This window comes from Limanda limanda, chromosome 15 (genome assembly GCF_963576545.1).
Source record: "Limanda limanda chromosome 15, fLimLim1.1, whole genome shotgun sequence".
In the NCBI taxonomy this organism is placed as follows: domain Eukaryota; kingdom Metazoa; phylum Chordata; class Actinopteri; order Pleuronectiformes; family Pleuronectidae; genus Limanda; species Limanda limanda.
Window position 1 is genome coordinate 11,693,285 of NC_083650.1, and position 24,820 is coordinate 11,718,104.

The 24,820-nt window shown below is 45.7% G+C and overlaps 1 protein-coding gene across 2 annotated transcripts in view; it reads right to left on the reverse strand.

Annotated features, from left to right (window-relative positions):
• Positions 1-3,113: 3,113 nt before the first annotated feature.
• Positions 3,114-24,820, reverse strand: part of slit1a (slit homolog 1a (Drosophila)) — an 89,209-nt gene continuing 67,502 nt past the window's right edge. The window contains exons 14-37 of one of the 2 annotated variants that reach the window (XM_061087640.1): positions 24,456-24,619; positions 23,471-23,494; positions 20,548-20,692; positions 20,275-20,349; positions 20,032-20,175; positions 19,802-19,945; positions 19,552-19,718; positions 18,715-18,847; positions 16,526-16,594; positions 16,372-16,443; positions 16,186-16,257; positions 12,280-12,351; positions 10,982-11,145; positions 10,506-10,630; positions 10,322-10,419; positions 10,077-10,216; positions 9,736-9,829; positions 9,481-9,618; positions 9,144-9,372; positions 8,539-8,669; positions 8,276-8,430; positions 7,019-7,307; positions 6,578-6,789; positions 3,114-6,486 (exon numbers count right to left, since the gene is read on the reverse strand). In XM_061087640.1, coding sequence (XP_060943623.1) covers positions 6,248-6,486; positions 6,578-6,789; positions 7,019-7,307; positions 8,276-8,430; positions 8,539-8,669; positions 9,144-9,372; positions 9,481-9,618; positions 9,736-9,829; positions 10,077-10,216; positions 10,322-10,419; positions 10,506-10,630; positions 10,982-11,145; positions 12,280-12,351; positions 16,186-16,257; positions 16,372-16,443; positions 16,526-16,594; positions 18,715-18,847; positions 19,552-19,718; positions 19,802-19,945; positions 20,032-20,175; positions 20,275-20,349; positions 20,548-20,692; positions 23,471-23,494; positions 24,456-24,619 — 3,295 coding nt within the window. In that variant the 3' untranslated portion in view covers positions 3,114-6,247. The remainder of the gene's footprint in view (positions 6,487-6,577; positions 6,790-7,018; positions 7,308-8,275; positions 8,431-8,538; positions 8,670-9,143; positions 9,373-9,480; positions 9,619-9,735; positions 9,830-10,076; positions 10,217-10,321; positions 10,420-10,505; positions 10,631-10,981; positions 11,146-12,279; positions 12,352-16,185; positions 16,258-16,371; positions 16,444-16,525; positions 16,595-18,714; positions 18,848-19,551; positions 19,719-19,801; positions 19,946-20,031; positions 20,176-20,274; positions 20,350-20,547; positions 20,693-23,470; positions 23,495-24,455; positions 24,620-24,820) is intronic. The other variant, XM_061087641.1, reaches the window with a different exon arrangement.

Genomic DNA, 24,820 nt, shown 5'->3' on the forward strand with positions numbered 1-24,820 from the left:
TCGTGTAGACCAAACTGTCTCATTTCAGGTCTCACTTCACTTCCCATGAAGGAGGCAGTCCTCATGGGCTGAGTAGACGATGCCCTCTAAACGATGCAGCCCCTGAATTGGGTCACAGCTTGTGTGCTTGAAACCATATGTATATGAATGTGGCATCTCCACTTATCGTTAAAGGAAAAATTAGGTTAAAGCCTTAGTTGTGACTAGGGTTGCAAAATTCCGGGAATATTCAAAGTTGGAAACTTTCCATGGGAATTAATGGGAATAAACTTGAAATGTTGTGGGTAATTTATACTAACTGTATTTACCTTGTCATATACAAACATAAATATTAACATTTTGTTGTGTCAGGCTGATTTGAGCCCTGAGGAAACTTTGGGCATGTCATTCTTAACATAGGTCTTAGCACAGTATTTGCAAATGTACACAGCCTTTCCTTCTACATTGGATGGGGTGAAATGCCTCCACACATAGTGCACGTGGCATTGTTCTGTAGAATAAGATGAGAAAAAAGTTTGTAAAAAAACACTAATGCAATGCCAGAGATATAAATAGTTAGCCAAACAATTGGAATAGTCTGTAAAAATATTTTACAATTGATGGATAAATGAATGGAAATAGGCTAGATGAACAATCCTCAATAAGCATGCTAATATATTTACCCCAGTAATATCATGGAAACTTACCTGACTAGTCCTGCACACTACAGCAGGCCTCAATCAGCCCTGCTGTAGTGTGCAGGATGCTGGGAATTATCTGTGCATGTGATGGAAGAATGCACAGTGGAGGGTTGAAATTCAACATGCAGCGTGTGCTGCATTCCATACATCTTTAAAATAGAGTTTTGAATGATGTTTTTATTGCTCAGCGTTTAATTTGCATAGTTTTTTTTTTTTCAAAATTCCCGAGCTCAATATTCCTGTGGAAAGTTTCCGGAAATTTACTGGAAACTTTCCGCCCCTTTGCAACCCTAGTTGTGACCGTTATGTTAAGCAGTCTCAAGTGTCAATCATCATCAAAATTTCTTTGAAATTTTATAGCATCAAATGACTTAAGTAAAATCAAACAATGACAACATTTAGACTTAAATAAGCATCAGTGTGAGAAAACTATACCTAAAGTTTCTCACGTGTACTTTACTTCTAATTTGGCCCACTTACATGGAGAAGGCAAGATTTGTGACCTATACTGCAGCCAGCCACCAGGGGGGCTCTAGCTTCCTCCTGGATTTTCACTGTCTCCACACAATGAATTTTACAAACGGTCGTAATGAAATATACTTGGACCATCGCTCCTAGAAGGCATTCTGCAAGAACTTAAGTAGTTAAAATCCTGCACACAGTCTCACGTTTGCATTCCAATAAGTTGCTCATTTGAAGTATAATTAGCCCTGAATACTACGCAAATATCTACTCTTGTTCATGAGAACTGGGCAGTTGAGGCAGCCGTTCTACTGGTGGATGTCACTGCCAGCTTTTTGAAATGCCTTGATGGAGCCAATCTAGGCATTTCACATGACGGGGACCTGCCTTGACCTGCCATACGGCTCACAGGCGAGAGTCTCGAGCCCCACAGGAAGTTCCCACTGTGGGACAGATTGGGAAACAGTTTGCCTTCCTCACCTTAGTCACTGCAGAATACAGGGTGAGTAAATGACGACTATTCACCAAACCAAACGTGAGGAAAATGGTGATTCCTATAGTCTGTCCACCAGCAACTAAAAAGACGGCTTAAAAAAAAGTGACTTCGATTACTTGCTGTTTGGAGCTGAGCTGTTAGAACATGAGCATAACTGAGGGGTTTAAAGCAATGACTGTCCAGCGACACTTTGTGGCTTCCTCTAATAAATCTTTAAGAAGGTGACTCTACAGAAAGATCCTGCAGTGAGGGGCTACACGGCTTTCCCGCTGATATTATTTGCTTCTTTGTTCAGCAACTTTCCTCAGTAAGAAGGGGGGAGCAAATAGAAAGCCTCTTTTGGCGCCTCTGTGGGAAAAAGTGGTAGTGCTGGTCTGTATGGGTTAGCCTTCAGCACAGCCTTTTGCTGTGTGCTTGGCCCAGCTTGGTTCCCCTTGTGCTTATATAATATATATATATAAATTATTCATAAACAAATTTACAGACGTTCATCCGTGATGGATGCTGGATAATCTGATATCCCCGGGTAGTGTGAGGAAGTATGATGACTGAGTCTTCCATGCGGTTGAAAACTTCTGAGCCAGCGTGACGGATACGTACTTATAAATATATCACAAATTAGGCTGTGGTCAAATTAGCCGACACAGAAATTCTACTGCACGCATATACTGACATTTATGGTCATCGAAAGCGTTTTTTCAAAATAAACTGTTGACATGAACCATATACAAAATGCATAATTGAAAAGGAAATGGATTGGATTATATTCACAAGAAGTATATATCGTCTCACGTGTCATTTTTATGAGTAGCATTTTGACTATCAATTTAGAGATTTTACAAAATAAAAGTCACATATTTTTAGCTTCAAGTAGCTAATTTCTGGATATTTCAAAGTTCTATAAAAAGACTTTGCTCCATAAGTTCAGAGTGAGACTGATATGCCTGTGTTCATGACCTCTCTGACTTTCTATATACTGAAGATCAAACATTTTTACTGTATAGATTTGGAGATTTTTCAAAGTAAAGTCCTACAGGATGAAAACATCTCTGGATGAAAAAGAGGATCCAAACACGTTAAAGACATCGGCGCAGATGTCAAGAGAGCTTTTGGTGATAAGGGCAGATGTCGATGTGCTGTAAACAAAAACACGTGAGCTCCACAGCGGAATTCATACGTTACATCCTGCCTGCTGCAACCCCCCCCCCCCCCCTCTCCTGCCTGAACGCTCCAGGGAGCTGCTGTGATCTAGTCACAGAGAATCTCTCTAGAGAATATCCCGCTGCGTTGTTCATGTGTGAAAGGAAACCTCTGGAGAAAGTCCGGACATCTACCGGAGTTCATGTCTGAAAACTAATTTGTTCACTTTTGGCGGGGAGCTTTGGAGCTTGCTCCAAAAAAGATCCCACACAAGGGCTATCGAGTGGATAAACAGGTCAAATTACAGCGAAGACATTAAAGAAAACGACAACAGGTTCTTAAAAGCACACACATTTAAGTTTAATTAATGAAAAGAGTGGAGGTTTGGTAAACATTTTGTCGGTGGCACTACATACATTCAGTATTATTTGGGAGTTTTTCTGTTCAATCCCACCATCAATCCTGTAACAAAAAAACAAAAAAAAGCAAACAGACATAACCCGACCAGGGATATTTAAGTTCTTGCACTGGTTCAATACAACAGAGACATTGTGTTGTTTACAATAACATATTTATGTATATAGTTCATATGATGGAAATAATCTGTGTTTCCGGTCATGTGACCAGACGACTTGAATTACATCTCAATATAGCACAAGCACCACTAAGATGTCTAGCAGGAAGTTGAACGCACCGGTCCAGTTACAGGTCAGTGCAGAGGAAGGAAAGGAGACATGAAAAGAAAGCCACATTGGACCAAACGTGCACCTTTAGGAGGCACAGAGCTTAAGAGTTACAGTGACTGTTCATCAGTATCCTTTATGAGATCTACTTTTTCATGTTATTGTACACCACTGGGATCACATCAACAGCATGGAAAACAAAGTTAACATGGGTAGCAACATGAGTCGGAGCTCTGTGACGTGGTACCGTGCTGAGCTGAGACGGGAGTCTGCAGCCGCTCACACTATAAAGAGACTTTAAACCTTTAGATCAACACAGTCTGCGATGCCTGGAGCCATCCTGATGGACTGTCACTTCTTCAACAGTATGTGATATCTATATCTTACATTGGAAACTAAATAACAGCTAAAAGTTACCACTTCATGAGTAAGCATAGGTCATATTTATCTATACACATTTATACATTCAGGTATGACTGTTGTGTACTGTAATTGGCACCATTTATTCTTTTTCTTTTCAAATGTGGACAGCCAGAAAGAACTGACAGACACTGAAATGTCCAGATCTTTCTCGTTTATTATCTGTCAGCTGTAGGCGGGTAGTGCTTCACAGATATAGGATGATTGAAGCGTAACATGACCATTGTCCTCAGAGGCAACTTCATCCTATTTCTTCTGGCTTGACAGCAGCTTATGATCAGTTGAGCTTGACTACTTAGAAACGGAAAAAAACGCCTTCTCTCTGTGGCGAACATCGCTCAGATGAAAGTGATAGAAATACAACCCAGCACATCGACGGAATGAGCATGAAAACAATCAGAAGCCTGTAAGTGTGGTATGGTAATTACAAGGTGAATTCGAGGGGGGACGTCTCGTGATCCCAGCTCCTGCAGCAAATGAAGAAGGTCTGAGCCGGCAAGGAGAGAACTTTCGTAACTCGCCGCTATGCGATGTTACCGATACCTTACAGATTTTTTATGCTATTTTTTATTTATTTGTCATTTTACCTTTTTTCATCTTTTTGAAATATTTGAAAATATTTTGTAAGTCGGCAACATTTATGCCTTTGGAAAAAAAACAAAAAAAAACGCCCTCTAGATAAAATAAATAAAAACAAGCACAGAATCTCATGAATTAGATGTAATATTCACATGGAAGACAACATATACAATATTAAACATATTTCTAGACCAATACTGCCTCCTATACAACAAGGTCAACCTTCTGCTCTACTTCTGGCCAATTAATGTAATTAATTACCTTGTTGGAGCAAGTGAGATCAACAAATAAAAACACAGAGGGAACCGAGTGAACGTCTTTCCACTGGCCCCCAAAGCTTCCAGAAACAGACTTACTCTTTAACATAGAAAAATACTATACCAAAATGAAATACAAATATATATATATTAGAATCTGTTAGGCATTTCTATATAAAGGGTTGTCGGGGTGGGATTTTGGGGTGGAGGGTAAACTAAAGGAGTTAGGTTGCATCATGAGACAAAATATAACAAAATATAACAAAAATAAAAACAAATCAATATGAGAAATTAGACATTAACAAAATACAGAAGTTGATTCTGCAACCGTTTGTTTCGTAGTAACATTTATAGTGATATTAAGAAGCTCTACATATTAGTCGGCAAACTCTCTCCACACATGCAACAGCTTTGCACAAGTTTAATACTGCAAGCATCAAGAAGAGCAGGGCTGAATGGGCCCCTGCTGAGAAGGGGAGAATCATCCTAACCCTGAGGCAATGCATGCTGGGTGACCGACAACCGCTAGCGCCAGACTGGCTCGCCGTACAGAACAGGATTGATCGTTGCGCCACACGAGCCCCTCTCACTTTTACAAATGGTAAGACTGTGTATAAATGTATGTATGCCATGCATGTGTGATCATGTACTTCAGAGAGGTGTAGGACTGTAGTTTTCAGTGCTGCTAGTCAGTGCAGTCTCTATTTTTTTTTCTGGAGATTCTATGTTACGGTACCTCACAGCAGACAACTGTGACACCAGACCACGTGGCGTCGAAGCCACGACATCCGCACTGGATTATGTGCCGCTCTCAACTCTTTAGCGTTTCTTTGTTCGCCTCTACGTGTGCATGTGTGTGGATGGATGACTGGATCCTGGCAGAAAAATTGCTACACCGAACCAACAACAACTTCAACTCAACGCCCCAAAACCACATCCAGCCCAGTCCAGGTAACCCAGCCAAGCTCAACTCAAGATAGCTTTGCCAAGTCAAAACGGTCCAGCTTCTCTTTTTATCCCTCGGTTTCTCTCTGCTCGTCCGTCTTTCCCTCGCTTCTCGCCATTCTCAGCCAGGCCGGACGCCGCTGTCCTCGCTGCCTCCACGAAGTAAAGGTTGAAGATGGTGAGTGGGCTGTCAGAGGCCTCACAGATGGGTGGGGAAGTCACGCTGGGTGTATTGGGATGGAGGGATGCCTCGCTCTGAATTCATCACCTTTAAAATCTCCGGACCCCCTGGAACAATGTCGCAGATACACTGGTTTTGTTGCTGTTGTTGTCACTTCTACACTGTTGCTTAAGATGTTTCGCTGTGTTACTGTAGGTCACACACCCTTGGAAGGGGAGGAAATGTCCTATTTTACAAACATTGTTGTCCATAATATATAGATAGAGGTTTTATATATATTCTTTATAATCTCTCTCTTTCTCTTCTTCCCTCGCTTTCCTCCAGTCCTCTCTTGCTTCCTTCCTTCCTTCCTTTCTATCTTTCTTCTGCTCTGCGGCAGCGGCAGGACACGTGAGCGAACGGCGCTACATGCAGCCCACGCAGCCACACTTGATGGTCTTTTCCACTTCCTCGCTAAAGGAGGTTCCGTCGCTGCACTCGAAGGTGTATTTCCGGCGCTTCATCCTCTGGCTGGCGCAGCAGGTCCCCGTGTCGCACACCCCGCTGCACTCCACCCAAGAGACGACGCGTGTTGTCTGGCAGATGGCGTAGCCTCGCTGCACCTGGTAGAAGTCTCTGACGGGCTCCCCTCGACACTCAGACTCTGGAGGACAGGAAACACCCAAAGATATTAGTGATTACTCCATGTTTATAACTTTGTTAATAGGACGAGAGCGACATCAGAGCAAACCTACCTGCATCACACAGATCCCCGGTGTAGCCACTTTCGCAGTGACAGTAGGCGTCCCCTGTTTCTGAGATCTGACAGCGGCCATGTTTGCAGGACAGGCGGCGGCAGGGGTTGAACAGCTCCCCCTGTTGGTTACACAGGGCCCCGCGGTATCCCTCCGAACACTCGCAGCGGTAAGACTGACTGTCCAGTGGGATGCACTGTCCATGGACGCACCTGGTAAGAGACAATAATCTCGTTTAAACTTCTAGCTCAAAAAAGGGACGAATCAGGAGAAGTATCATGGTGTTTCAGCACTGAAGAAGATTCTTAATTATCAGTGGTGAATAACAATAATAGCAAAAGTACTGTACTAGAGCTAAAATTTGAAGTATTTGAGTTGGAAACCAATGTACAATAAGATACTTTCAGGACAATCTAAATTCTATAGCACTTGCTAACATACTTGCTGCCCTGGCAGGGGTTGCTAGCAGGCTGGTCACATTGCTGGCCGCTCCAGCCTGGCTGGCAGTGGCACACCGGTCCCTGGACCCCATCAGGCTGGCAGATGCCATGCACACAGTAGATCTTCTTGCAGGGCTCGCAGCCCGGCACCACGCCGGGCTTCATCTGGGTCTTGGTGAAGTCCTGGAGCTCGTTGTTGATGTACAGGTTCTGGATGCAGCCGTGGAAGCTGGAGCCGTTCTGCAGCTGCCAGAGACGGAAAGCCCCAGAGTGCCGATCCTCTGGCATGCCTGGAGGAGGAGGGAGAGATAAAAGACAGATTGTTTACACGTGTGAAGACGTACACACTGGGCAACAGACAGACAGCGAACAGAGGGCTGGTATGAGTGTAATGGAGGAGGGCATTTTCAAACACTAGTGTCCCACCAGTGCAGATGCAGCTTGTCAAACCATATTTGCGTTTTGACTGACTTTGATCTTTTGCATTTGCACCACAGGACACATCATGTTTAAAAGAGAGGAAAGAAGAAGGCAAAGGAGTATGGGTAATGTCTCCTGTGGTATTGTATGAATGAACAGCACAACACAACACAACACCTCACATCACTGCACTGACACAAACTGTGAGCCACTCCAGAGCAAAGTGTACGATCAATCCTGAGAGCAGAGCCACAAATGTAAGATCTGTAAGTTTCTTCTGTCATAAATCATGTAAATCTTGCCAATTAAATTTTTCAAATATTGTTAAATATAATTTTGTCAAGAGTGGCTCGATCACAAATTAAAAAACACAATTGTATTTGGTACAAGCAAAATCCATGCAAATACAAAAATGTTTTAGGACTGTGTCTGGTAATTCTCATAGTCATCACTAGAGGGTGGACTTTGCACACTGTAAAAAATGCTGTGTAACAAAAACAGATCTATTGATTAATCTATCATCGACTACAAGTCATTTTTGTCAATCAAAACACCTTATGCATGTATTACAATTGCATTGTGTGCATCTGCTTAACGCTTATCTTGTTATTCAGTAACAATAGAATAATATGTGGCCCCTAGCAAACACAGTTATGAAGGTGAGTATGGAGTTGGTGAAGAGGAAGGTTTGGGTGGAGGTGGGACAGGGTTGCACGGTTAAAGGGAAGGGTTGGTTGCGGTGGTGACAAAGCGAGGGGGGAGGGGTGGTGATAGACAGTAGTGTAGTAGATAAGAGTGCCTGCAGAGGAGGGAGGTGTGTTCTGGTGAGGGCCCCTACCCCCCACGTATAGTGGAGCCTCCCCGTTGAGGGGCCGCACCGCCCCGTAGCTGTCCATTGTGGTAGGGAGACCCCCGTCGATGGACAGGTTCACCATCTGGTCGTAGGTCACAAGCTCCACCGTGTGGAACTGCCCATCGTTGATAGTCTCAGTACTGGAGAAAAACAGAAAGAGTCGACATTAGATAAGAGTCGCTTCAGTCTGGAATCAGCCACAGGTGAAAAGTTAAGTTGAGCCCCTCGTTTAATACGTGGCCCCTCACCTGTAGATGGCGTGGCCTGGCTGGCTGCCGGGGTCATAGCTAACCTTGACATGACCTTGGTAGAGCTCCACTGCAATATGATCATTTTCTCCATTGTACAGCAAAATGCCATTATCCTCTGCTGTTGACACCTGCGGACATAAAATGTTTGCTTTGGGAGTTAGAATTTTCCAGGTCTCAGAATCAGTATCAATCACAAGCTGCTTTCAGACATAAACTGAACTCCGGATAATCTACGATGATTCTCCAGAGGAGCTATATGTGGAAAGGCTAAAGTCCATCTGAGAGGCTCTGTACTTTCTCCGGAGTTTCTCCTGCCAGCCCCCATGAATAATCTCCAGAGAGGAACACAGACAGCAAGAGATCCTCCGACGTTTCTAGCACACGACTGAAAAACTGAAAAACACTGTCGTGGATTTGATACGCTACATCCTGCCTCTACCTTCCCTGACCTGAATGCTCTGGAGGGTTGTTGTGAGTATGTCTTCACAGAGAATCTCCTGCTGCACTGTTCATGTGTGAATGGGAAACTCCGGAACAAGTCCAGACCCAATTCTGTGGACAGCCTCTGGAGTTCATTACACATTAACGCCATATGTGGTTACCTGTAAGGTGATGTTAGCTTGGGGCCAGTTCTTGAGGTCGGAGAGCAGCAGGTAGGAGTCTCTGTCGATGAAGTTCACACTGACCAGCTTCTCGCAGCGTGGGCCCCCAAACTCTGGGGGACACTGGCACAGGGCCCGTCCGCCCACCTCCACACAGGGGGCGCTGTTCTGGCAGTCGGCCAGCTCGCACAGGGACACGGGGGACGGAGGAACCTCACACAACTGGCCGCTACAAGAAGAAAAGGAGTAAGGGGATTATTTTTTGGGAAGATGGTGTCGGTAAAGCGGGAGGAGACTAAAACAAAGCCTGGGTGTGTAAAACGACTGCTCCTCTCACCTGTAGCCTTCAGGACAGACGCAGGAGTATCCGTTCAGCTCATCCACGCACTGAGCTCCGTTCTGACAGCGATGCTCCTCACAGTCGTTATAGTCTACGCTGCAGTCATCACCGACATAACCAGGAGAGCACACACACCTGCAACACACAAACACAATTCTAGAATCTAGCTGAACGCAGAGAAAACCACTCAAGTCTATATATCATTTATTTAAGTTTGTCTCTGTATGTGTTGTACTGGCAGAAAAGTCTCACTTGGGTCCAGTGGAGGTGATGAGGCAGGTAGACTGATGTTGGCAGGGGCTTCGTCCTGGGGCGCACACGTCCTCCATTTCTTCACACATCTCCCCTACACAGATACAAGTATTTACAAAAAACTGTTAAACATACAGAGCAAGAATCATTCTGCAAAGACAGTAAAATAAGAAAGTTATGCTGTATTTATTTTTGCATGATCAATTTGACATACAGCATATTGAGAGAAAACTAGATGGCTTTGTGTATTTCAAGGCAAGATAACCAAAAATTACTGCAAAGATTTTTGCCCCGTGTAAAAAGCGGAATCTGTCTCATCAACTTGTGTTCAGTGCACTGACCTGTGTAATATGGGGGACAAAAGCAGGTGTAGTTGTTGCCTCCGTCGATGCAGGTCGCTCCGTTCTCACAGTCGTTGTCTTCGCAGTCGTCAATGTTGGTTTGGCAGGTGGGGCCCTCGAAGCCCAGGGGACACGTGCAACTGTGAAAACATGTACACTCATCAAGTTATCATGTCAGGATCCTTATGAGATGATTACAATTATCCTTTCTTCGCCACATTCCTTTAGAAGCTCGTCTTCCTCACCTATATTCTCCCTCCTCGTCCTCATTCACAAGGCAGGTTCCTCCGTTGGAACATGGGTTACTCACACAGGCGTTCAGAGCTGTGTCACAGTTCTTGCCCTGGGACAGAGAACAGGGATAATGTTTATTATCACAATAAAAAATGCAAACACTCGCAGTGGGTGGCAGCATTGTGTAGCTCTGACCTTGAACCCTGGAGGACAGCTGCACCTGAAGATCTCCACCAGGTCAGTGTGGCAGATGCCTTGGTTGAGACAGGGACTGGACAGACAGGGGTTACACTTGGCCAACACAGCAGTGTCCACATCTCCTGTTGAAAAGACAAGACCGATAAGAATCAATTGCTTGAATTCATTGGTGCTACTTGTGTTATTCTGTATTTACAACACATCCAATGTTTTAGTATCATGCCTTAATTCAACTAAAAGAGTAAAAGTACACGTTGTTGAAAAAAATCAAAAGGACATTCAAACTTTCCCGTTGCTTTTAATTTCAGCTCTGTTGCCAGGCAACAGGAATAAGGGCGGGACGAGCTGGTGACGCCAATCACGGAAAGCCTCTGTAGACTAGACGGTCTCATTTCAGTTCGGCCTTTGAGGGCCCACAAAGAAAGTCCTCAGAAGGCTACAGACCCGGAAATGAAAGACAGTGAATGACTCACCTGAACATTCAAACTTCTTTGCCGGTGTGGTGAGCAGCAGTTTGCCCTCCATGCCGTGCGGACCAGCACAGCGGGCGATCCCCGGCTCTTTGTAGCCTGTTTTCACCCAGTCCGATAACCAGCGCAGGTTGCAGTCGCAGTGCAGCGGGTTGGCACCAATCGCCCTGAGGGAGCGGGAGAAGATAAACTCATCAATAAATTGGTGATGTAGGACAGCTGAGTTATACTGTTCAACTTTTCAGTTTTCAGTTCAGTGACATACTCTGGTCATGCCTCCTGCAGTACAACCTTTTACCAGCAGGTGTCTCTGCACCCTCTCGTAAAACAAAACATTGCAAACTCAGGTTGGTGAACTGAACGACTCTAACGCTGCCTCTCCGAGAACAAAACAGATTCAAAGTTCAATGCTGGATGCCACTCTGTGCCATACATCATGTGGAGGAGGGCGTCTCAATTATAGGCAAAGGTGTGAACAGAAGGCACTCCTAACCACTTCTGTCATGGCGGTCGTGAATCAATGGCGCTCTGTCCTCCCGCTGGATCACAAACACTCCTGAATCGATGCTGTTCCATTACGGCCAAACACAGGCTCATCTTTCAGGCCGGGCCAATAGCTGACACCTGACATCTGCTAACATGAAAGCCACTTGAGTGTGACTGCAGATCAATGGCCTCCCCTCCACCCTGTTTTCCTGCAGCCTTGACTCCTTGTCCTTCTCTCCATGAAATGTCTTTGTTTGCTTCTCTCCATCCTCCCTTCTTCCTCTCCAGCTGACACTGATAGGTCTATTGATCAGCGGCTGTAAGGGGATGATGTGAATATCTGGTGCTGTGTGGCAGAGGGCACACGGCAAAGATACTTGCGTGTGTGTAGTTTTACACGCGTTCCGGAGTCCATGCAGGCAAACGAACACACGCAAAATCACAGACATAAATAAACAAACCAAAACAAACTGTGGAGAATCTGTGTGTGTCAGTGAACGTATGTGTTTCGGAGATGTCCCAGGGAGATGAGACAGTAGTGGGGTTTGTGTGTTGCTTTAACCACAGGACTGTGGCTGATTGAGGGAGGGCTCGACTCATGTGGAGCCCACCGAAGAGGACTACACACAGCCCACTGTGAGCCACGCTCTCCGGCTGTCTGAACAGACCCCCTTGGTGTCTGAAAGTGTGTGAGTCTACGTGTGTGTAGACTTAACAAACTCAGTGCAGACAGCATCACATAGGCTGGCACTGGGGCATACAGTCATGTGTGTGTGTGTGTGTGTCTGTGTGTGTGTGTGTGGGACACAACTTACAAGTGGGAGAGTGAGGCCACATCATTGAAGATGCCGTCAGGAAGCTCTGAGACTTCGTTGCCATGGAGAGACCTTTGGAGTGAAGGAAGAAAGAGATGTTGAAAAAACAATTTGACCATGCACATATTTCATCATAGGAGAAAACTCTATTGGTTTGTTAATTTACAAACTTGAAAGAAATTGAAAGAAAACTAGAAAAGACATTCCCCTTACGAAATCACTTTAAAATCCACAAGATCCAAATCTTTATTTGAGAAATCAACGAAAATGATTAAAAAATCACCCAAATCTTGCAATGTTAAAGAAGTAAATCCTGGATTTCCTACCTCGTCCGGATCCAAATGTAATGGTTTCTCTTGTGATCCAAAAACATAACCTCTACAATTTTGATTACCATAAAAATAATTGATTAAGCTTCTGCCGTGTGAGGGTTTGATCTTTCCCAATGGAATCACTTATTATCTTTGGGTTTTGAACTGATTGAACTTGAATAAATCATCTTGAGAAAAAAAACTATCGATCCATCACAAAAACGAGCGCCACACTTCGTTTTTCAGACAACAAGAAGCAGAAATAACAGGGGAAACGGTTGAGGAATATCTCGGGGGTTGTGTTGGCATTTTAAATGGGTGGTAGGTGGTTTGTATTTCTGCTCGAGCCTTGTGCAACTGGCAGAGATGTGAGGCTCTGTGAGTCTGGAAAAGACTGGTGTCAGGTTTCTATGTGTCTGGCTGGCAGGGCCAACAAGGGCACAGAGGGAGGGAGGGGGGGGTGACAGGATTGTACCACATGTAGGACAGTGAAAAGCATTAGGTGAGTTCTGTTCGAAGCAGCTGAACATGTATCCATGTATATTTACAAATGTGTATTAATATTTGTGTTCATGTGCATTCTTTTTTGCATTGTGTACTGTTATTTTCCCTGCAGTCCTCTGCCTACTGTCCAGGGTGACGAGCCGACACAGCTTAATGGCGAGATGACTGATGGCTGCTGTAATCCAGCGGGTCATTACCACCTCCAGCCCTCAGCTGACCGCACGCTAATGTTAGCGCAGCTCCGTTCCACAGCAGCAACACAAGACACATGTGCTCTCTATGCCTGGATGAAGACAACTGATGTATAAACACTTTAAAGCCTCACTTCCCTTTGCTGTTTGATCTTCGAATTACCGCTAAGCCGTGAAAGAGTTAGGGGGGGGGGGAAGGATACAAAGAGCAAAAGCTGGTGAGCGTTACGGATACGGAGCCGCGCTCAGATACGAAAGGGAAAATATACAGCGTATCCGTCTGAGACAACACGCTAATTGGCCTGTGTGTAGGGGAGAATGCCTATTAGTGTGGAGCTCGGAGCCGGGTTGTGGTAGTCGGAGAGCAGTTCGGATACGGAGGGCACGGAGCCAGCAGCCGTGTGCCAGCCAGGCAAAGATCTCATGGGAGAAAGGAGCCAGAGAGTCTCCAGGAAGAAACTGGATATGCTCCTCCACTAACCTTCTCTCAGGCCGTCTCTGCTGTGTGACTTTTTTTTTGTGTGTGTGTTGCTTTTCTTCTCTACAGCTGTATATCGTTGCATCACTCCATCTTTCCTATGTCAACTGATCTCTAGCTTGGCGCAGTTGCCTGAATGGAATTGCACGTGATGTTACTTAACAGGCAGAAATGATGGTTTATGGCTGAAAAGGCCCCGATGGATTTGTTGTCTGACTGCGCTCGTTCACAGATTTCTCACTGACCCGTTCACCTGCAACTACTTAATAATGTTTAGCGATCACATGAGCCGTCTGAGCGGCATGTTTTATTTTTTTTTGCTTTAGCTCTTGCGCTGAGAATCATGTGATGCTGGTCTTTTCTCACTGCACCGTTTCCAACAGCGGTTTGAGAATATGTCTGTTTTGATTTTGTCTGTTTGAGGCTCGGCTTTCTTTTCTTTTTTTATCACACGCTTTCATATCTACCTTCATATTCACAGCTTCCCACCCCAACCCTGGCTGGCCGCACCCTAGCGCTGTCTCAGCTCACTCACCTCACACCTAATACCCAGCAGGCCAATTAGGAGTTTATTAATCTGCAGCTCAAACCACAACTATCACACACACACACACACACTTACACCAAACCGCGCCACATCTATGCCAGGCTCAGACCCCTGGTCTGTTTGAAGCCTCGAGCGTTAATGATTCTTCTCCTCTTTACTGCTCTGTAAAGCCAAAGGTGCAGCTTTATAAAGGCTTTGGCACCTCGGTGTGTGAGCGATCTCCGCTCGGAGCCGGTTTTGGCATCTCAATGCGGTTTCTATGAAGCTTCCAACTTTGAACTCTGAACCCGGTGCGGAGTCTTAAAGTTGAAACTATTAAATGGAGCTCATTGTCGCTTCAGTTTTTGTTGCGCCCCCACAGACTTGCATAATAAAAAAAAAAGAAAGAAGAAAAGCAGCGGCACCAATTGACATTTAATGGGAGACGTATGATTGATCACGGCAGCAGTAAAGACATCAAAGTTTTCTGCTCCGTTTGGACTCCTGTCTGATTGAGACAAGAAGGTAGACCAGACAGTCTTTATATATACGTCTGTGTGTGTGTGTGTGTGTGTGTCCGAGCTTGTATATAGTTTGCAGCCTTGTATGGTGTGTGTGTGTGCGTGTGGTGTTGGCGAAGGGCCTCACATGGCGTCTAGCACACCGGCACAGGGAGTATTTTAGAAGTAAAGGTGGCGTGAGTGAGTAAAGGCAGAAATAATGGCTGCAGCTTCATTAGAGATCAAAGCACCGCGCCCGGCCTAGCGAGGCGGCGTCAGCTAATGATGACCGAGCTTCACTCTCATTCCACGCTAAAAGGGCTCTTGTGCTTTGTGTCTCGTAATGATCGGGGGCATTAGTCGAATCTCGCCGTAAAAAGAGGCTTTGTTGAAGCTTTGTTGTCAGTAGTAAAAAGTGAGCCTGCTATGAGCGCACATGGAAGGGGGATAAGTCGACTCCCACACACAAACTAACCGGCACTAAGTCGATGACAAACATTATGAGTACAGGCACCAGTACATGCACACACACACACACACACACACACAAACACACTGATGAATACATACAGTAATCTCATAAGGAGCGCTACCGGTGGGCCTGGGCTCCGTTTCTGTCTTACAGAACTAAACTGTACATTTGAGTTAAAGTGTGAGGCATCCAGCTGCTGTATCTTTGGATGCAGGTCCAGAGCTTGGTTTTGTTTTCGTCATCCATCTGTCAAACGCATTTGCATTCTGCATTTTCAGTTATTTCGCAGACCAATTTATCCACGGGGAACCCATGGCCACTGCGAGTGCACAATCAGACTTCAAGACCTCATAACTTCATAAAAACACGGGGGCAGTCGTAACCATTATGGTTAGCAGGGGCAAACATTCCCCGGTAATCAGTGTCAGAGTGATTTTGCACAGTGGGTTGTGGGGGGGGCGCTCATTTGGCCCTGATGGCGACGCAGCGATGAGCTGGGGATGTTTGGAGGTGAGCAGGCAGACTGTGCAGATGTCTGAGGACCGGGTGTGGGCAGGAGGACAGTAGGAGGTTGAAGAACACGGCTGCCGTTCAAACAGAGAAAATAGGTCGGAGGTTGTGTATGTGTGTGTGTCTGAAAGAGTGAATTCACAAGCTGTCATAACTGTTTAGACTGCGCTTCAGTCCCCTGGAGTCAATCAAAGATTCTCGGCATCTGCTGCACCGTCCCTGTAGTCAGTCCAAGCTGCAAAAATATCCTCCTTAATATCTCCGGTCGTCTCAAAGGCAGCCTTATCCGGTTTTAAATCTCTCCTTTCAAAAGAACTTCAATTGTTTGCAATAAAGTGGCTGCTTTGAGTGCCATCTTTTTAACACACACTCACACACACACACACACACACACACACACAGTTATAAACTCACAGCAGTCGGAGAGAGTGCAGTCCACTGAAGGCCATTTTGGGGATACAGCGCAGGGAGTTGTAGCTCAGGATTCTGCAATGTAACAATAATTACATGTCACAAATTTATGAATATAAGATTTCCACCCTGCTGTCAGCACGAGAGAAGAAATACTAGCTCTTTGTTTTGAGGGTGGTCAGAACTTACAGAGTCGTGAGCTGGCTCATGTTAGCGAAGGAAGAGTTGGTCAGAGAGTTGATCTTGTTGTTGCTCAGATCTCTAAAATAAAAAGGAAAAAGGGAAACGTTCAGCGAGCTGCTCGGCACAGGGAGACAGACGAAACAGAGAGATGAAAACTTACACCAGCTGCAGGTATTTGAAAGCTGACAGTTCCTTTGGCACCACACTGAACTGGTTTCCATCCAGATACCTGAACAAAGACACACAAACAGTTCAGTAATGAGTTAGTGGACATGAAATGATCCAGTCAGGGTTCGATGTGCATCAGGAGTTTTCAAATTAAGTATTTTCACAACACTAGGTACAGCTACAGAGTGAATCCTAGAACAAGATCAACAGCAGAATGAAAAGTATTGAACAGGTCAGCTCAGCATTAGGGGAATGTTATGAAATGTATATTAAGTATAAATTAAGAGAAAGAGACGGAGTAGAAAACATGTATTGAATTAAATACATTTTTTAAATGATAGAATAAAATAAAATGTATACCGTCTTATATCACCTTTGGCACCCATACATACATAAAGATAAAAATAACCTTTTTGTTGCAGGATCTTAGTTTAATTTCTAAAAATAAAGGTTTTATTTTACTGCAGTTGTCAGAAAGCAGGTGCATGCAGTATAAGAATGATCCAGCTCAGCCACACAACTATAGTTGGTTCAGAATAAAAGTTGTGCCGAGAATTATGAGCTTTACTGTGAAGGTGCTCCAGGAAGTGGTTAATCATTTGATGAGACATACTTTTAATGATCAGTATCCATCATCCTGTCATGTCACCTTAACCCACCAGAATTAACTGTATTTATATTTAGTCACTCACACTCTTTAGTAGTTTGTTGGATTACATGATTACATAGATAGTAAATGTAGCTGATTTTAAAATTACAAACTGCCTGATAATGAATGAGGGTTTTTGTTATGGAACAATTGAATGACATAAACTGGTTATATGAATTATTACATTAAAGCTGGTGTAAAAAGAAGATTTGATTTTACATTTGGACATTTTTTCAGCCCATTAGTTTTTCTTTTGGAGAAGACCCAGAGGCACTCATTTCAGGATGTCAAACTTTTCACTCAGAACCCATTTTCCCATCCGCCTGCAGCCAATTTAATATTACATACATTAACCAGCAGAATGCTTTGTCTTACGATTACTTTTTTATGACCCAATATTATGTCTGAAGCAGAAATCAGGGTTTAATAAACATAGTTTTTTTTCATTCCAAACACATACATTGTTATATAAATCTACTGGGATCGAATAACTGGGCGAAGGCTGCAAACGAAAAAAAATGTATAACTTGTTGAAGTGACTGAGATACAAGCACTTGGGGGGGCGGGCAGTCATGCATCTGTGTGTTAACCCGCTCGTGTATGCAACATCATGCCTGAAGGGTTGCAGCCACTCTCCCGGCTGCCACCACAGAGTTCAGGGCTCGCTCTCTCTGAGTGAAGCTACAGGAGCTTTCTCCTGCCATTGTTGTTGACTGTATACAGGGCGGGAAGAGCAGGGGGGGTGGCGGTTGCTGGTTAGCTCAGGGGGACCCTCGGGTTCAGAGGTAATGATAGGTAATGACGGTGGAGAGGACACTTTGGATAATGATGGAGTAGCAAACTCTCCAGATGACGAGATGAAAGCCCAGAACAGAGGGGCACACCTGGTCACACCTGCTGGGACAATGACAGGCTTGAAGGCTTCCACAGCATGTGTGCGCATCAGTGTGTGTGTGTGTGTGTGTGTGTGAGAGAGAGAGCTAGACTGAGGCACTTGAAGCAGTATTGGAAAGTTCCAGGCCTATTCCACTCCCTCCCCTTTCCATTGAAAACTGCTCATTAAAATGTCCTCTTGCTCCCCTATACTCCTGTGGACAGGCTTTTGGCCCTCACACAAATATGCAAACACACACAAACACACACACACACACACACACACACACACACACACACACACACACACAGACGCACACACACTGATCCTTGGCTCTGAGTGTGAGAGTGACATCAGTGCTCGCCCTGAGGGTTGCAGGGAACACAGGAGAAGAATGTCTGAGAGAATAACTGCAGGGTTTATTGACTCCTTCCCTCTTCTCTAAGTGATGAGATCTGTTTTCTTTTACCTCCTTTGTTTTCACTAACTCTTATCGCTCTTGATACATCCTCAGATCCTCTCTACTTTTTTAATGTCTCCTTTGGTTTTCCCTTCCGGACCTTTCGCCATAAAAGCCAAGACAAAGGAACAACAGTACCTGCAACTGAAACTGATACGATACAAATGCATTTAGCATAATTGAGACCGGGGAACTCACAGTTCAGTCACGTTTCTCGGGATGCCTTTGGGCAGCGTGTGGAGGTGCTTGTTACTGCAGCGCACCACGGTCTCCAGGCAAGTGCATTCACTGGGACACTGCGGTTTGGGCACACAGCTTGACTCCTCTTGGCCTTTGGAAAACAGGAGGAGAAAGACGGGAGTTAGATACAAAGAGGAGGAGGAGGTCAGAGGAGGGTGGAGAAGCCTTGGAGAGCAACCAAAAGAAACGGTGGCAGATCAGGAAAGGCAGAATAACACTAAAGGAAAAGACACAGACAGCGTGATCTCTCAAGCTGATGGCGAGGCAGCGAGACAATGAAAAAGGAGGAAGTGAAAAATGCGAAAAGTAAAACTGGACAGAGAGAGAGGAGCCTCGCTAATGTAATATCGACCAGCGAGAGCAAAGAATGGAAGCTGCCCGAGGCCTGAAGACAAGTCTAACATTAATTCAGGTGCAAATAGGCTGACTGGTCAATAAGGCAAACAGTTCAATAGCTGCACTCAGGCCGGCATCGACCAGGAGCTTAGGAACTGCTGAGAAGCAATCTATTCAGCAAACAAAAGAGTCGCACAATAGCGCTCATTATTTAAGATGATCTCAGACACTTTAAGCAGCTCTTGTTATTTAATCTATCGAGCAGCACGGCACAATGGGAAAACCTTCATCAGTCAAACCCGGACGGGTGAGTGTGGTCATCAAACGTGAAAAGGTTTGTCTTTTTCAGAAAGAGACGGATGAGTTCATCTAAAGTGGAGAAGCTGCGGCAAAACTTCAGACGGATGGAGAGAGAAAGATATGGACTGAAAGGGAGCGGTTTGTCTCGGCACCACCCACCTTCCTCACAGCGGAAGTCCGGCTGAGCCACATCCTGTAGAGGGATCTCCTTCAGGAAGGCGGGACGCTGGCAGCGAGGGTTACCCGTCACGATCTTCTTGCTCCTCAGCCAATCGCCGAGCCACGCCAGCCGGCAGTCGCAGTTGAACGAGTTGGCCAAGAGGTTACTGGAGGAGAAAGTAGCAGATTGGTTATAATCCAGAAGTTTAAAACGCACAGCTCAGAGTGTATGTGTAGGTCAGGGTCTCACAGGGTGGAGAGGGTCTGCAGAGTGTCGAAGGCTCCGGGGGTGATGGTGGTCAGCTGGTTGTCGTACAGAGACAGCAGGCGCACGTTGTGCATTCCCGTGAAGCTGTCGTTGTGCACACAGCTGATCTTGTTGTTCCTCAGCATCCTGAAGAAGACGGGAATCAGAGATACTTCAGCTAAAGATTCAGACACATGTGTGTTGAGTGTTTGTATGTTTTCTTCATCACTCACAGCATTCGCATCCCCTCAAGGCCGCGGAACATCCTGCTCCGCACAGAGTCGATCTGATTGGCTGTGAGGTGAAGCTCCACGACAGACGACGCCCCTTCAAACGCCCCGTCCTCGATCTCGGTGATTTTGTTGTTGCTGAGGTTACTGTGGGAAACAGAAGCAGGTCAGAGAATGAGATTGAAACTATTTAGAGAATGGTTGCTGAAAGGTCAAGTTAAAAAGCAAAACGAGAGTTTAATTTACATTTTCTTCAGCTGGGAAAGGCTCTTAAAAACTCCTGTCGCCTCCAGAGTGGTGATGTCATTGTTGTTGAGGCGGCTACAGAGAGAAAAGTTGAAACATTTTAAACCATTGAAAAAAAGAATCCAGTTGAATTCACAGGCCATATTTGCTGTGTGCAACAACTTTGAGTCTCTGTCATATAAAATTCAAAGGAACATCGTGTTACTTGTTCTACTTATTTTCATGACTTTGTGAGCAGCAGTGTACAACCGAGTGTTCTTCCTGATTCCTTACAGTTCAGTGGTGGACTCAGGGATGTGCTCGGGGATCTTGGTGAGCTTCAGGTTGGAGCAGTCCACTACGTTGGACTCGCAGCGGCACTTGGGAGGACACACCGGGTCACTGTTACACGCATTGTTCACACGGGTGTCCTCTGTACCTAAAGAGGAAAACACAAATATTCTTGTAACAAAAATAAAATGATATCAGCCTTGTCCCTGAACCAACCCAGACACAGCACTTTCCCGTGAAGCTCTCAGTCACGCATCTGCTCCCACTGCCGCTGTATTTTAGTGGTTTGTCCTGTTGTGACCTGGGAAGCTGCTTCCCCCAAAAAATCTTTAACCTTAGGAGTCCTAGAGAACATCCTGCAGCTCTCCTGCCATTCACAGGATGGGGATAAATGGGTGAGGGCGGGAGGACGGTGGGGTGAGGAGACGAGGGGTGAGTTCTTTTAGAGAGGTGAGAGAGTGGGAGCAGTGGGGTGAAAAGAACAGTGGCAGGGGAGATTGAGATAGGGATGCCAAAGAGGATTAGGAAAGCCTGCTTCAATGAAGCAGAGAGAGAGAGAGAGAGAGAGAGAGAGGGGATGGTGGGAGAGAGGTGGCTGAAATGATGCGGAGGGAGAGTGAGCAGACAGGTGGGGTCGAAGGGGAGGACGCAGGAAGAGCACGAGGGACATCAAATGCATGCGGGGAAAAAAAAGGCAGACAGAGAAGACGGATGAGAGAAGAAGTGGAAGGTGAGTGGCAGAGGTGCAGAGAGAGGAGGAGCCAGAATGAGGCAGCGGGGGGGAGTGTGGGACGTTCTCCTGCAGCACCTCCGTCTATGAATAGACGTTACGTGCCAGAAAGCGTGCTGACAGTTACATCATGGCTGCTCAATAATAAAACAGCAGTGGGAGCCACTCAGAACAGTGTGTGTGTGTGTGTGTGTGTGTGTGTTTGTGTGTGTGTGTGTGTGTGTGTGTGTGTGTGTGTGTGTGTGTGTGTGTGTGTGTGTGTGTGTGTGTGTGTGTGTCTGCGAGTGTGTGTCTTGTCTTTGCGTATCTGTGCGTGTAGAGCTCATGTGTGTGAACATGTTCCATTTAGAGGGAATAGCCCTGAATTTGGAGTCAGGGTATCGTTGTGTCCCGGTTGCATGCGCACGTCACTGCACCGCTCTGCCGGAGGTTTGGAGATGACGTCAGCAGCGGGACGGCGTGGGGCTCCCAACCCGAAAAGCATGAGTAGGAAAACCTCAAACGACCCAGACAAAATCCTACAGCTGAGAATCCAAAATCCGTCCAAATAGACAGAACGGCATTTGGAAACCAAAAACCTAACCCCAAACCCTCATCGTTGACTTTATTAGAATATGGTCGGAGAGTGAATTGCTTTTTACGGAAAGACTTCCTCTGCATGGCTGCGTGGGTAAGGACTTTTCTTTCTCCGAGTGGCTCGCCGGAGCGTGCACAGTAATGCGGGTCATTAAGAGAATTGTCCTGCCAGACGACGGGACAAGGCATTTCCTGCTGCAGGGGAAGCAATGAAAGTAACGGCACAGCACTTTGATCCTGAGGATGTAGAGGAGCCAGGGGAGGATTTGTGAGCCTGAGTCATCATCACCGTCACAAGTGCGTGGTGGTGGCGACACTTTTACTGTCAGCAGATTTTGAAAGGAAACCGGAGAAAAAACACAGAGGAGAGGGACGAGGTTTCTCCGTCACCGAGGCACAACATGACTCATCGCCGGAGTTGTAGAAGTTTCTCACAGTTCCCCCTGCAGCTCGGTTCCTCATTAAGAGAGTATTATGGAGTCCCTGAGAACTCTGTGATTGTGTGTGTTCACTGTTCAGTGCACGTATGTGTGTTTTGCGGAGGCTTTTTCTAGTTATCATTCAGGGAGAGTGAAATTCTCATGAATCACAATTGAGTTTGATCTTTCCTCTGCTTACACAGAACTCCCATTTGTTCTCTAAGCCAGTGTCGAGCTTTATCTCAGCTTAGCACACATTAATTCCCACACACGCACGTACACACACACACACACACAGGCACGGACAATGGACGTCTGCACCACACACACACACACACACACACAGACACACACGAGAGGTCCGACACACATCAGTGCTCCTCCTAGTTATTTTCTTGGAAGTGCTCTTGTTAAGAGGTCCGTAAACATCCGCTGATAGGAATCTGGGTCCTCTGGTGGGCTTTATTTTCTTTAGCCTTAACTGATAGAAGGGACACACTCCCCCTCCACCCCCCCCCACTTCTGCCCCTCTCGGTGAGTGACTGTCTGTGCTCATGCCAAAGCAAAGAGCCACTTCCTTTGGACTCTATCTGCTGAGACTTTAAGGAAAACAGAGCTGAGGAGAAGCAGAAGCTCTCACACGTATATCACATTTAAATGCACACACATAAGTGAAGCTACTCATGGGCCCAATTACCATTAAATTCCTACGTTTCACTAGCACCAGTACAAACATTTCCACTGATTTTACACTCACAGGCCCAATTTTTTTTCCCGTGCAGACTCTTTCCTCCAAGGGTTCATCCTTCCTTCATCCTCATTAAAATGAAATTTATTGCAACCTATGTCTTAAATCCCTCGTTGTGCATAAAAACGGAATAGTTGGCCGAGGTTGAACCGAGAACCTTTGGAACACCTGTATTATCAACCGGCTGCTTATGTTCTTTGACTGGTCTGACTTTCCCCCACGAGTTCACCATGTTCCCAGCTCTGTAAATAAAATGTTCCAAAAGGGCCGAGGCCAAAATTACAATAACATGACCCACGTTGTAATGAAACTGGAAATTATCCTTTAACCTCTGGGAGAATTTAAGGTGAAATGAAGAGTGAGTAATGGAAATAATGATGCTGCTACAGGACTGTGAGTGGATGATTAAAAGGAAAGAGAAACGGGATGAGAAGTGTGAACATTTACACTCACCTGGGATGAAGTACTGCTCTTTGGCTGTGATGGAGAAAAGAAAGAGGGTCGGGGGTCAGTGAGCATAGCTGTGGCGACGCTATGCTTCAGAACAGTCATATATAGAGTTTATATATATGACGACTCATGACTCAACGTATGTGACAGATAAACAGAGAAGCATCACACTGTCTCTGTGTATGATCGATGGTGGAGAGATGTCAAAAGAGGTGGTCAATATTTGGCTGTTGCTAAGGACGAGCGGCATGAGGGGAAGAGGGGGAAAAGTAAGAAAGAAAGAAAGAAAAACAAAAGAAGGGAAAAAAGGACACAAATGAAAGAGAAAAACACACGTGCACTCCCGTCTTCACCAGGTCTAGCCAAACAAACCAGGCTGTAGAGGAGTGTGAAACCTCAGCAGTGCAGAGTGCCAGACAGCATAGCACGCTGCATAAACACAATAGTGGGCCCGGGGGGGTTAAGGGGGCGTGAGGGAAACTTGAGCCTGGCAGGCAGGGGGCGATGAGTGGGCGAGGAGATGGAGGCTGTGAGGGAGGGCAGCTGGAGGTTGGCAGAGGACAGGGGGGGGGGAACGGTGGGCACGTGCAGAAACTCTAGCCGTAGTATACCCAGCCTCGCCTGGCCCGGTGATCTCAGCCCAGTGCGGTTTGCATGTGAAACCAGACTCACTATGTGGTAATGTGGAGGGGAAATGGAGAAACAGCCAACAAGGCCTCTCCCCTCTGCCTCAACTTTGTCTGGGGGAGATATTGATTGAGGAGAAGAGGCACGGCACATGATGGGCCGTGTAAAACCTTCTGACAGGAATGATCATTCATTAAATGTGGTATGAGGTGGAGGGAGAAATGCAGAGATAATAAAAAAAGCCACTCCCAGTGAGAGGAGGAGAAGGTAAGAGAAGAGACAGGTAGAATAAAAAACAACAAAAATCTGACAGACGGGAAGAGAAATGAGAGAGGACAGTGACACAGAGGCAGCGGCCTACCTGAGCAGCGGAACTTCTTGCTCTTGATCTGTCCGATGCGTTTGTTGGCGAGTCTGCGTGGGCTGGCACAGCGGGCACCGCTGGTCTCAATGGGGTTGGAGCGCAGGTAGTCTGCCAGCCACTTCAGATTACAGTCACAGATGAATGGGTTCTGGGCCAGGTGACTGGAGGAGAGAGAGAGAGAGAGAGAGAGAGAGATGGGAAGAGGTGAGTTGGAAAGAAGGGGAAAAGGTGAGAGAGGTAGGGAGAGGAAGAGAGGGAAGAGAGAATGAGAGGTGCACTTATGAAAACTGATAAAAAGTACTAAAAAGTATCAAGTCATATTCTTATATTTAAACATAAGCACCATATACTTACAACTCTAA